General features: G+C 39.4%; 1 protein-coding gene across 1 annotated transcript in view; it reads right to left on the bottom strand.

The window, feature by feature from the left end:
• The window catches only part of CCT6B (chaperonin containing TCP1 subunit 6B), a 51,989-nt gene that overhangs the window by 21,341 nt on the left and 17,008 nt on the right, over positions 1-13,640 (bottom strand). The window contains exons 5-6 of the mRNA XM_072644944.1: positions 8,608-8,781; positions 502-605 (exon numbers count right to left, since the gene is read on the bottom strand). Coding sequence (XP_072501045.1) covers positions 502-605; positions 8,608-8,781 — 278 coding nt within the window. The remainder of the gene's footprint in view (positions 1-501; positions 606-8,607; positions 8,782-13,640) is intronic.

Below are 13,640 nucleotides of genomic sequence, written 5' to 3'. Positions count from 1 at the left end.
CATGGGGCCAACTCCATGATAAATTGTTCCAGTCTCAAAAATACTGCTTCTCAACTGACAGACAGTCCATCGCCACACCCATACTCAAGGTCTTTTCAGTTTGTAAAAGCCTGAAGTGTTGGCATAGTTTTCACATATTCATGGTCAACTCCACACCATAATAAGACATTCAAGCAGAACCTAAGTTGAGTGTGACTACATTAACTACTAGAATATCACCATAGAATTATTTTCTAAGCTATGTGGCTCAATCTGACACAATAAAGTTAAGCACATGATTATTTTCCTTAATATCTGCTCAAAATAATTGAAAAATTTCTAAATTATTGGTGTTCTATTGGTGTTCTACCTATATGAGGAAATAGCTTGGTTTTCAAAAGACTAGCAAAAAAAAATGTTTCTAACATTCAGTGTAACATACAAAATTAACTGAAGCCAATTTGAAGTTATTTGTCCAAATCTAATATTGACCACATCTTATCAACATTTTATATGACTTACGTTGTATCAGTTTCTGATTTATGCTTCATCTCCATTATCTCTACCATGAAAAGGTCAACAGGAAAACCTGGTCTTCTAATGGCCAAAAGAGATTCTACCACAGCCTATATAACAGAAATAAATACAACCATGAATAATTTGGACTTTTAAATCACAACCCATAGCCCCAGCTATTCCCTTACTTCCCATCCTCAGGGCTCTACCCTTTCCAACTCATCATCCATAATTTTCCATAAGCATAGGTCTAATGATGTCAATTCTTCCATTCAATAAATTCCAATGACTCCTCCCTACTGTCCCTAGAATCAAATGTAAACTCCTCTGTTTGGCACTTATATTATACATTACTATTATTCGTTCACTCTACAAATCCAGCCAAACTGGCCTTCATGTTGTTCTATGACCCTTCTTCTTTCAACTTGGGACCTTTGCATTGACTGTCACCCATAACTGGGATGCACTCCTTCCTCACCACCTTCTCTTAAAATCCCTCATTTCCTTCAAAACTCTGATCAAGCTTACCTTCTACTTGAAGCCTTTCCTGGTCCTCCCAGCTGCTGCTGCTGCCCTCTTCCTCCCACCCTCTTCCATATTACCTTATACTTATTTTTTATGTATTTTATATATATGCATATATATTAGCATATATGCAAATGTTATTTCTCCCAGTAGAATATGAGCTCCTTGAGGGCAGGGTATATTTTATCTTTGCTTTTGTATCAGCAATACCTGGTAGATGCAGTGTGGACTCCATTAGGGCATAGAGAGCCAGCCTCCAAACCAGGAAGTCCCACCTCTGGTACCCACTGGCTGCAGGCAACACATGTAAGCTCTTCTTCAAAAAAATGTGCCAACTAGCTTCGGTAGATGGAATTTTCTCACCCTGGAGTACTCTATATCAGTGAAGTCATAGGTAAAGTCCCCATCACTCTCTCTATTCCCAGTGCCTAATACAGTGCCAAGGACACAGAAGGTATTTAGTAAAGACTTGTGATAAGTGATCTCCAACTCTGAATTCAGTGCTCTGTCCATTACAACAAATAGGCTGTCCTAGTTCTTCTTCCAGTGGTGGGGATTCCAGTTCTTATTTATCAGCATAAAATTAATAAACTGAAATGTTGATTTGTATATCAGGCTCATGTGTCTGGTTAGCAAAAATTAGATGGACCTTGGGATCCATTAGCCCTGGTTGAAATAATAAACTCAAATTTCTGATAGTACACTGTCAATTGTATGCCTTTTCCTCACCTACCAAGAGATCAAATGCTACTAGAAGAATATCAAATGTTACTGAGTCTACTTCAAATGTATGCTATTGACACTCCAGTGTGTAGTATGAAAAATTTTTTTGTCTCTTATTGATTCTCTAAGACATTCACCAAAGCAGCTGTTCTATAGGTCCCCTCTCCCAAAGTTCCCAGATATTCTCCAACCCCTCATTCTCCATAGATGACCTCACCTTCTTCTTTAGTGACATTGGGCAGACTTCAGAGGAGATCCTTGCTTGGGTATCAATTAAATTAGATGAACTCTAAGATCCTGTTCTACTTTAAGATTATGTGACTCACAGTCTGGGTTATCATCCTCATTTATTTAAAGAACCCAATGTTAAGCCAATGTTAACTAGCTACCAAATGACCTGTTGGTAGCTAGATAACCAGTCTTCAACACCTCCATTCTAATTGAGAGATAGAGAACAAATGGAAAATGAAGGCTTAGCCCTTCACTTCTGGAACATTTCCAAGCACATGTCTGATATGACAAGTCTAATGGACTAAGAAACTCATAAACATGTATGGCTTAACTACAGTACTGGATGTATAAAAAACTATATCAGATGCAAAAAAAAAAGATCCTTAATAATGGTCTGTTTGAGACAAGGAGAATGAAAACTATATACATACTTATCCATAAATAAAATAAATTCAAAACCAAATACGGTAGAACCTCAGAAGGACTTGGAAAAGGATACAGAAAAAAATGTATTTATTTGCTTATTCAATTTGTTGATACTACATTCTTAAATCCCCTCCTGGATTACTGCTTTTGTCACTGCTTGTGTAACTCAATGAAACTATGAGTTATGTATGCCATATAGGATTACCCAAGATGGACAGGTCATTGTAGAGTTCTGACAAAAGGTCTCTGGGGAAGGAAATGGCAAGCCATTCAAGTATCTTTGCCAAGAAAACCCCAGTATTAAAATTATAAAACATATGACATCAGAAGATTAGCCCCTAAGGTTGGAAAGTGTCCAACACACTACTGGGGAAGAGCAAAGGACAACTAAAAGAAGCTCCAGTATTAATGAAGCAGCTGGGCTAAAACTGAAAGGAAGGTCAGTTACAGATGTGTCTGATGATGAAGGGAAAGTTCAATGCTAAAAATCTCAATATGGCATAGGAACCTGGAACGTAAGATATGTGAACCAAGATAAGCTGGATATGGTCAAACAAGATATGGAAAGAGCAAATGTTATCAACATCATGGGTATCAGTGAACTGAAATATATGGGAATGGGTGAATTCAATTGAGGTGACCATTACATATACTATTGTGGGCAAGAATCACTTAGAACAAGTGGAGTAGCCCTCACAGTCAATAAAAAGGTTATAACAGCAGTACTAGGACATAATCTCAAAAATGACAGAATGATATCTACTTGAATCCAATGCAAACCATTCAACAACACAGTAAGTCTATATTCCAACTACTAATGCCAAAGAGGCCAAAGTTGATCGGTTCTAAGAAGACCTACAACATCTTCTAAAGACAACATCAAAAAAAAAAGATGTCACATTCAGCATAGGGGATTGGAATGCTAAAGTAGGAAATCAAAAGATAACTGAAGTAACAGGCAAGTTTGACTTTGGAGTACAAATGAAGCAGGGCAGAGACTAATAGAGCTTGGCAAGATAACTCATTATTCATAGCAAACAGTCTTTTTCAACAACCCAAAAGGTTACTCATTACATGGACATCATCAGATGGTCAAATACTGAAATCAGATTGATTACAAACTTTGCAGCCAAAAGTAAAGAAGCTCTATAGAGTCAGTTTTAAAAGACCTGTAGCTGACCGAAGTTCAGCTCATGCGTTCCTACTGCAAAACTCAGACTTAAATTGAAGAAAGTAAGGGAAATCATCAGATCATATAGGTATGACCTAAATAACATCCCTAATGAATATGAAGTGGATTTAACAGATTTAAGAAATGATAGATTTAAGGGATCAGATCTGCTAGATAGAGTACCTGAAGAATTATGAACAGAGGTTTGCATTATTGTACAAAGGCAGCAACAAAAAACATTTCACAAAAAAGAGCAAGAAAACAACATGGCTGTCTGATGAGGCTTTACATACAGCTAAAGAAAGAAAGAAAACAAAAAGAAAAACATACTCAACTGAATGCAGAATTTCAGAGAATAGCTAAGAAAGTTAAGAAGATTTTTTTTGGAGCAATGCAAAGAAGTATTAAAAAAAAAACAGAATTGGGCGGAGCCAAGATGGCGGAGTAGAAAGACGCACATACACATAGCTCCGAACCCGCAACCTATAGAATGGCTACAGGAGAGTAACTCACGGCGAATTCTGCACCCAGAGGCCATGGAACATTGGACCGAGGGAGATTTCTGTTCCGGAGGGACCTGCAAACCTCTCGTGGGGGGTCCTTCGCGCTGCGGACTGGGCGCCGGGACTGGGAGCTGAGGGCAGCCCTGCCGCGGCCGCGGCACCAAGAGGAAAAGATCCGAGCGAGCTTCAGGGACGGGATCTCCAGCAGCCGCACAAGTCCCTCCACCCACAGGTGACGAGGGTCGGTGAGAGAGTCTCTTTGGCGGGTCGAGAGGGGAGTGGGGTGCCCCCATGATTCGGGCCGCCCCGGGAGGTAGAACCTGAGAGGCGGCTACAGACAGGGGCTTCCCAAGCAGGCAGGAGCCTGAATCCATTGTGGAAGGTCTGTGCATAAACCCCCTGAGGGAACTGGGCCTGAGAGGCGGCCCTGCCCTGACCTGACCACCTAAACATAATCTCACACTGAATAGCAGCCCTGCCCCCGCCAAAAGCCCTAAGGCGGGAAGCAGCATTTGAATCTCAGTCCCCAAACGCTGGCTGGGAGGATCTGGAGGTGAGGTGGGTGTGAGGAAAATATTCAGAGGTCAAGTCACTGGCTGGGAAAATGCCCAGAAAAGGGAAAAGAAATAAGACTATTGAAGGCTACTTTCTTGGAGAACAGGCATTTCCTCCCTTCCTTTCTGATGAGGAAGAACAATGCTTACCATCAGGCAAAGACACAGAAATCAAGGCTTCTGTGTCCCAGCCCACCCAATGGGCTCAGGCCATGGAAGAGCTCAAAAGGAATTTTGAAAATCAAGTTAGAGAGGTGGAGGAAAACCTGGGAAGAGAAATGAGAGAGATGAAAGAAAAGCATGAAAAGCAGATCAGCTCCCTGCTAAAGGAGACCCAAAAAAATGTTGAAGAAATTAACACCTTCAAAACTAGCCTAACTCAATTGGCAAAAGAGGTTCAAAAAGCCAATGAGGAGAAGAATGCTTTCAAAAGCAGAATTAGCCAAATGGAAAAGGAGATTCAAAAGCTCACTGAAGAAAATAGTTCTTTCAAAATTAGAATGGCACAGATGGAGGCTAAGGACTTTGCAAGAAAGCATGATATCACAGAACAAAGAGAGAAGAATGGAAAAATGGAAGATAATGTGAAATATCTCATTGGAAAAACAACTGACCTGGAAAATAGAATCAGGAGAGACAATTTAAAAATTTTGGGACTACCTGAAAGCCATGATCAAAAGAAGAGCCTAGACATCATCTTCCATGAAATTATCAAGGAAAACTGCCCTGAGATTCTAGAACCAGAGGGCAATATAAATATTCAAGGAATCCACAGATCACCGCATGAAAGAGATCCAAAAAGAGAAACTCCTACGAACATTGTGGCCAAATTCCAGAGTTCCCAGGTCAAGGAGAAAATATTGCAAGCAGCTAGAAAGAAACAATTCAAGTATTGTGGAAATACAATCAGGATAACACAAGATCTAGCAGCCTCTACATTAAGGGATCGAAGGGCATGGAATAGGATATTTCAGAAGTCAAAGGAACTAGGACTAAAACCAAGAATCACCTACCCAGCAAAACTGAGTATAATACTTCAGGGGAAAAAATGGTCTTTTAATGAAATAGAGGATTTTCAAGCATTCTTGATGAAAAGACCAGAGCTGAAAAGAAAATTTGACTTTCAAACACAAGAATGAAGAGAACCATGAAAAGGTGAACAGCAAAGAGAAGTCATAAGGGACTTACTAAAGTTGAACAGTTTACATTCCTACATGGAAAGACAATATTTGTAACTCTTGAAACATTTCAGTATCTGGGTACTGGGTGGGAGTACACACACACACATGCACACACGCACACATACATAGAGGCAGAGTGCACAGAGTGAATTGAAGAGGATGGGATCATATCTTAAAAAAAATGAAATCAAGCAGTGAGAGAGAAATATATTGGGAGGAGAAAGGGAGAAATGGAATGGGGCAAATTATCTCTCATAAAAGAGGCAAGCAAAAGACTCATTAGTGGAGGGATAAAGAGGGGAGGTGAGAGAAAAACATGAAGTCTACTCTCATCACATTCCACTAAAGGAAAGAATAAAATGCACACTCATTTTGGTAGGAAAACCTATCTCACAATACAGGAAAGTAGGGGACAAGCAGGGTGGGGGGGATGACAGAAGGGAGGGCATGGGGAGGAGAATGCAATTCGAGGTCGACACTCATGGGGAGGGATAGGATCAAAAGAGAATAGAAGTAATGGGGGACAGGATAGGATGGAGGGAAATATAGTTAGTCTTATACAATACAACTATTATGGAAGTCATTTGCAAAACTACACAGATTTGGCCTATATTGAATTGCTTGCCTTCCAAAGGGAATGGGTGGGGAGGGAGGGAGGTAAAGAAGGTGGAACTCAAAGTGTTAGGATCAACTGTCGAGTAATGTTCTTGCCACTAGGAAATAAGAAATACAGGTAAAGGGGTATAGAAAGCTATCTGGCCCTACAGGACCAAAGAGAAGACGGAGACAAGGGCAGAGAGGGATGATAGAAGAGAGAGTAGATTGGTCACAGGGGCAATTAGAATGCTTGGTGTTTGGGGGGGGGGGAGGGGATAAAAGGGGAGAAAATTTGTAACCCAAAATTTTGTGAAAATGAATGTTAAAAGTTAAATTAAAAAAAAAAACAGAATTGGAAACACAAGAGATCTCTTTGAGAAAATTAGAAATATCCAGGGAACGTTTCATGCAAAAATGGGCATGATAAAGATAAAAATGGCAGGGATGTAAGAGAAGTAGGAGAGATTAAGAAGAGGTGGCAAGAATACACAGAAGAACTATAAAGAAAAAATCTTCACATCATTGATACCCTTGATGGTGTGATTGCTGATCTAGAGTCAGACATCCTAAAAAATGAAGTGAAGTGGGCCGTAGGAAGCATTGTGGAGGTGACAAATTCCAGCTGAGATATTTAACCCTAAAAGATGATACTGGTAAAGTGCTGCATTCAATATTCCAGCAAATTTGGAAAACTCAACGGTGGCCCCTAGATTGGAAAAGATCAGTTTATAGTCCAATCCTAAAAAAGGGCAATGCCAAAAAATGTTCAAATTACCAAACAACTGAGCTCCTTCCACATGCTTAAGATTCTGCAAGCTAGGCTTCAGCAATGTATGAACTGAGAATTACCAGAAAAGCAGGCCAGTTTTCAAAAAAACAGAAGAACTAGACACCAAATTGCCAACATTTGCTGGAATGTGGAGAAAGCAAGGGAATTCCATAAAAACATCTATTTGTGTTTCATTGGCTACACTAAGAAGCCTTTGACTGTGTGGATCACAATAAAATGTGGCAAGTCCATAAAGAGATGGGAGTACCAGATCATCTTTCTTGTCTCCTGTGGAGCCTGTACATAGGTCAAGAAGCTACAAAACCAATCACAGAACAACTGATTGGTTTAAGATTAGGAAAAGAGTACAAAAAGGTTTTGTATTATTTATTTAACTTATATACAGAGTACATCATCCAAAATGCCAGAATGGATGAATCAAAAGCTGGAATTAAGGTTGCTGGGAGAAATAGCAACTATCTCAGATATGTAGATAATACCATTCTAATGGCAGAAAGTGAAGAAGAATTAAGAAGTCTCTTGATCAGGGTGATAGAGAAGGGTGTAAAAGCTGGCTTGAAGTTTAACATCAAAAGAAAAAAAGAAAAACTAAGATCATGGTAACTAATGCCGTAAATTCCTGGCAAAGAGAGGGAAAAAAATGGAAACAGTGTCAGATTTTATATTCTTGATCATTACAGACAGTGACTACAGCCATGAAATCAAAAGATGCTTGCTCCTTGAAAGGAAAGCTAAACAAAGCTGGACAGCAGACTAAAAAGCAAAGATATCACCTTGCCATAGTCCATTATGGTTTTTCTAGTAGCAGTATATGACTGTGACAGCTGAACTATAAGGAAAGTTGAGCAATGCAGAACTGACACTTTCAAACTGTGGTGGCAGAGAAGACTTTTGAGAGTCCCTTGGATGGCAAGACAATCAAATCAATCAATACTTAAAAAATTAACTCAGGCTATTCACTGGAAGGTCAAATAGTGAAGCTGAAGCTTAAATACTTTGGCCACATAATGAGATGACAGGATTCATGGGAGAAGACTCTAATGTTGGAAAAGATTGAAGGGAAAAGGAGAAGGGGATCACAGAGGGTGAGATGGATAGATAGTGTCACAGAAGTAAGGAAAATGAACTTGGACAGACTTTGGGAGACCGTAGAGGATAGAAAGGCTTGGTATGCTATGGTCCATGGGTCCAAAAGGAGTCAAACATAACTGAACAATTAATAATAACAACAACAACAAACATTCTTTAATAAGTTTTATATAAGTTTCTAAACAAAAAACATCTTTTGTATGTTTTTACTTGGTTATTTGTCCTTGTCAATAGTTATTAAGTTTATAATAAACTTTCTGTAAAAATTTGAAAGGTAGCATGAGAAAATGCTAACATTTCAAGCAAAGAATTTAACACATACCTCTGTTAACACATCAGCCAACTCAGCATGAACTTTAGTATGGAGAGATGTTCTAGCCACATCTAGAAGGATTTCCTTGGTCATCTCTTTTTCTATTTTAATCTCCTCCAGAACTTCAAGTGCTTTTACCTTTGCTGCTTCAAAGCCTTCAGTTATTATCCTCGGATGCAGACCCTATAATAATGATATTGCCATAAAATCACCATTATTAAAAGCCATCCAAATGGATGCAACCATTTTCTTATGCCAGAGATTATACGTTTTAATACATAGTATATCTATATGCTCTTTGTCATCAATAATAACTATGTATACTGAGTAATTAAGGGGTTTTTTTTTTCCTGATCTGAATTTTCATTGGTATGGGGAATTTCTAGTGCAAAAATTCCTACCACTGGTGTGGGCCACAAACTTTTCTGTCCCTTATAGTCTTAGAAAATTACCTGGGGGGGCGGAGCCAAGATGGCGGAGTAGAAAGACGCACATACGCTACCTCCGAACCCACTGCCCATAAAATATCTGTAAAAAAATAACCACCAGCGAATTCTGGAGCAGCAGAAGCCACAGAACAACAGAGCAGAGGAGATTTCTGTTCCAGAGAGCCTGAAAACCTCTCGCAAAAGGTCCCTCGCGCCCTGGACCTGGAGCAAAGCCCAGCTCTGCCGTGGCGTGGCGCCAAAAGGAGCAGATCCAAGCAGGCTTCAGAAACAGAATCTCCAGCAGCCACACGGGTCCCTCCACCCACAGGTGACAAGGGTCAGTGAGAGGGTCTCTTTGGCGGGTCAACAGGGGAGTGGGGTGCCCCCATAACTCAGGTCCCCTCGGGAGGCAGCAGCGGAGGTGGGAGCAGACCAGGGCTCCCCAAGCAGGCAGGAGCCTGGATCCATTGTTGAAGGTCTCTGCATAAACCCCCTGAGGGAACTGAGCCTGAGAGGCGGCCCTGCCCCCACCTGAGCACCTGAACATAATCTCACACTGAATAGCAGCCCTGCCCCCCGCCAAAAGCCCTGAGGCTGGGGAGGAGCATTTGAATCTCAGACCCTAAGCACTGGCTGGGAGGATCTGGAGGCGAGGTGGGGGTAGAGAGGACACTCAGAAGTCAAGTCACTGACTGGGAAAATGCCCAGAAAAGGGGAAAAAAAATAAGACCATAGAAGGTTACTTTCTTGGTGAACAGGCATTTCCTCCCTTCCTTTCTGATGAGGAAGAACAATGCTTACCATCAGGGAAAGACACAGAAGTCAAGGCTTCTGTATCCCAGCCCACTCAATGGGCTCAGGCCATGGAAGAGCTCAAAAAGGATTTTGAAAATCAAGTTAGAGAGGTGGAGGAAAAACTGGGAAGAGAAATGAGTGACATGCAAGCAAAGCATGAAAAACAAGTAAACACCCTTCTAAAGGAGACACAAAAAAATGCTGAAGAAAATAACACCTTGAAAACTAGCCTAACTCAATTGGCAAAAGAGGTTCAAAAAGCCAATGAGGAGAAGAATGCTTTCAAAAGCAGAATTAGCCAAATGGAAAAGGAGATTCAAAATCTCACTGAAGAAAATAGTTCTTTCAAAATCAGAATGGAACAGATGGAGGCTAATGACTTTATGAGAAACCAAGAAATCACAAAACAAAGCCAAAAGAATGAAAAAATGGAAGATAATGTGAAATATCTCATTGGAGAAACAACTGACCTGGAGAATAGATCCAGGAGAGACAATTTAAAAATTATGGGACTACCTGAAAGCCATGATCAAAAGAAGAGCCTAGACATCATCTTTCATGAAATTATCAAGGAAAACTGCCCTGAGATTCTAGAACCAGAGGGCAAAATAAGTATTCAAGGAATCCACAGATCACCGCATGAAAGAGATCCAAAAAGAGAAACTCCTACGAACATTGTGGCCAAATTCCAGAGTTCCCAGGTCAAGGAGAAAATATTGCAAGCAGCTTGAAAGAAACAATTCAAGTATTGTGGAAATGCAATCAGGATAACACAAGATCTAGCAGCTTCTACATTAAGGGATTGAAGGGCATGGAATAGGATATTCCAAAAGTCAAAGGAACTAGGACTAAAACCAAGAATCACCTACCCAGCAAAACTGAGTATAATACTTCAGGGGAAAAATTGGTCTTTCAATGAAATAGAGGACTTTCAAGCATTCTTGATGAAAAGACCAGAGCTGAAAAGAAAATTTGACTTTCAAACACAAGAATGAAGAGAAGCATGAAAAGGTAAACAGCAAAGAGAAATCATAAGGGACTTACTAAAGTTGAACTGTTTACATTCCTACATGGAAAGACAATATTTCTAACTCTTGAAACTTTTAAGTATCTGGGTACTGGGTGGGATTACCCACATACACATGCACACACTCATGCACACACACATAGAGACAGAGTGCACAGAGTGAATTGAAGAGGATGGGATCATATCTTAAAAAAATGAAATCAAGCAGTGAGAGAGAAATATATTGGGAGGAGAAAGGGAGAAATGGAATGGGGCAAATTATCTCTCATAAAAGAAGCAAGCAAAAGACTTATTAGTGGAGGGATAAAGAGGGGAGGTGAGAGAAAAACATGAAGTTTACTCTCATCACATTCCACTAAAGGAAGGAATAAAATGCACACTCATTTTGGTATGAAAATCTATCTTACAATACAGGAAAGTGGAGGATAAGGGGATAAGCAGGGTGGGGGGGATGCTGGAAGGGAGGACATGCGGAGGAGGGAGCAATTTGAGGTCAACACTCAGGGGGAGGGACAGGATCAAAAGAGAGAACAGAAGTAATGGGGGACAGGATAGGATGGAGGGAGATATAATTAGTTCTTACACAACACTACTATTATGGAAGTCATTTGCAAAACTACACAGATATGGCCTATATTGAATTGGTGCCTTCCAAAGGGAAGGGGTAGGGAGGGAGGGAGGAAGAGAAGTTGGAAGTCAAAGTTTTAGGAACAACTGTCGAGTACTGTTCTTGCCACTAGCAAATAAGAAATACAGGTAAAGGGGTATAGGATGGAGACAAGGGCAGAGAGGGATGATAGAAGAGAGGGCAGATTGGCAGATAGGGGCAATTAGAATGCTCAGTGTTTTGGGGTGGGGGAGGGGACAAAAGGGGAGAAAATTTGGAACCCAAAATTTTGTGAAAATGAATGTTAAAAGTTAAATAAAGAAAGAAGGAACGAAGAAAAAAAAAGAAAGGACTCCCCCCCCCCCCAAAAAAAAAAAAGAAAATTACCTGCGGTGTTGAGAGGGTAAGTGGCTACCCCAAGGACACACAGCTAATACATGTCAGGGGCAAAACTAGAACCAAGGCAGCCCTCTATTCAGTATGCCAGGTTATCTCTAAGTAAAATAGTTAAGTAACTCATTATTACTCTAAAACCAATAGTAGTACTGTTTGCTATGTACTTCCCCTCGGAATATGAAAATATTAACTTAAATATATTTTATAGAGAAAGAAAAAGAGATTTCTCTTAATGCAAAAGAAAAGTACAAATACTGTCTTAACAAAGAGTTTAAACTAAAGGAAATACAAATCACACTCAGGTGCCGATGAAGCAATATCAGCAGGATTTTGTCCAATAGCAAAAATTCTATAATTAGCATCATTTGAAAGAATACCATATTGGTACAGATATAGGTCATTTTTTTTCCTCAAAATCTGACTTAAATACCAAGTACAACCTATAAATCATGGTTTTTAATAAGAAAACAAAAATGTTAAAAGACTAGGAGAGTAGTAATGATGAATAAAACATTTTATTTAAATTAAAAGAAAAAACATTTTATGGCAAATATATCTTTTATATGGTAACTTTGTATAAACCAAACATGGCAATTATTTTTCATTATATACCTTACTAAATGGTGTCATGAGGGAAATCTATAGTTAAAAACGGCCTATACTAAGATCAAAATAATGCTTTCCAAATGTTACTGGAACTTAACAACATCAGTACTATCTGTGCAGCAAAAGGCAACTACTGCCAAGCTTTCCATGATTTGTTTGCTACTATTTTTCCCTGTCCATCCATTAAGATCCACCTTTACAAACTCTTTCTCTATATTCTCCTTTAATGTTTGCCTGTGGCTACAAAAATTCAATATGAGTATCTTTTAGGAGTAATACCTGAAACTGCTATAAGATGGAATGTTATTCTATAGGAAAATTTTAAGTCTTTAAGTGAATATGACATTCCTCACTTTCCACACCTAGAAATTGGTGTTGTTCCCCCACTGTAAGTCCAGAAAAAAGAAGCCTACCAGAAGGTTAATGGTCCCAAATTTTAGTAAAAATAAAATTGCTATAGCAAATTTTGGCAAGAGTTATCTATTTCTTCCTCTAAAGAGTTGTCTTTTTTTTTTCAAAGAGTACCAGAAGAGCTTTATTTGCAGGGCATTTATGTACATCTCGTTTGTGTTTCCATAACTATATTTTTGGCTGATATCACCCTACTCATGAGATACATTTACACAGATGTCAGAGTTACTTTCTTTAGAGGCGGTCTGTTTTCCTGAGGTCTGCTGAAAAGAAATTTTAGCAAAAGGCCTAGATTGGTCTTCTTTCCTTTGTTTCAAGCACACTCCAGGGTTCCCTTGTCTCCAAATTGCCCTGAGGGTGTGTGAATTCTAAACTACACACAGGTGCAAATAATTATTTTTAAAATATGGTAAAATTTCTGAAGTTCCTTTGTTTTGAAGGTTTTTTTTTCCTTACTGTTGTCAGAGGATCTCAGTGTGCCACCAAGATACAAATTTCAAACATAGACTGAGGGCAGCAGTACTATCCTTCACACTGAATGGAATACCAGGGGAGGTGTCACTTTAATGTAGAATACATTTCCCAATTTCTACCATACTCATTCCTTAATTCAACAAATATTTAATGATCACCTATATCTACACAGCATGCTACCAGCATACTATGAAGTATATAAGAGGTATAAAAGGAGTGAGAAGCAGCTAACAGGCCTAACAAGCAAAGAAAATATTGATTTTAGAGTATTTTAGCAAGCAGTTTCTGTGTCTGCAGA

The sequence above is a fragment of the Notamacropus eugenii genome, chromosome 2 (assembly GCF_028372415.1).
Source record: "Notamacropus eugenii isolate mMacEug1 chromosome 2, mMacEug1.pri_v2, whole genome shotgun sequence".
NCBI lineage: Eukaryota > Metazoa > Chordata > Mammalia > Diprotodontia > Macropodidae > Notamacropus > Notamacropus eugenii.
This window is presented reverse-complemented; position numbering and strand designations above follow the sequence as displayed.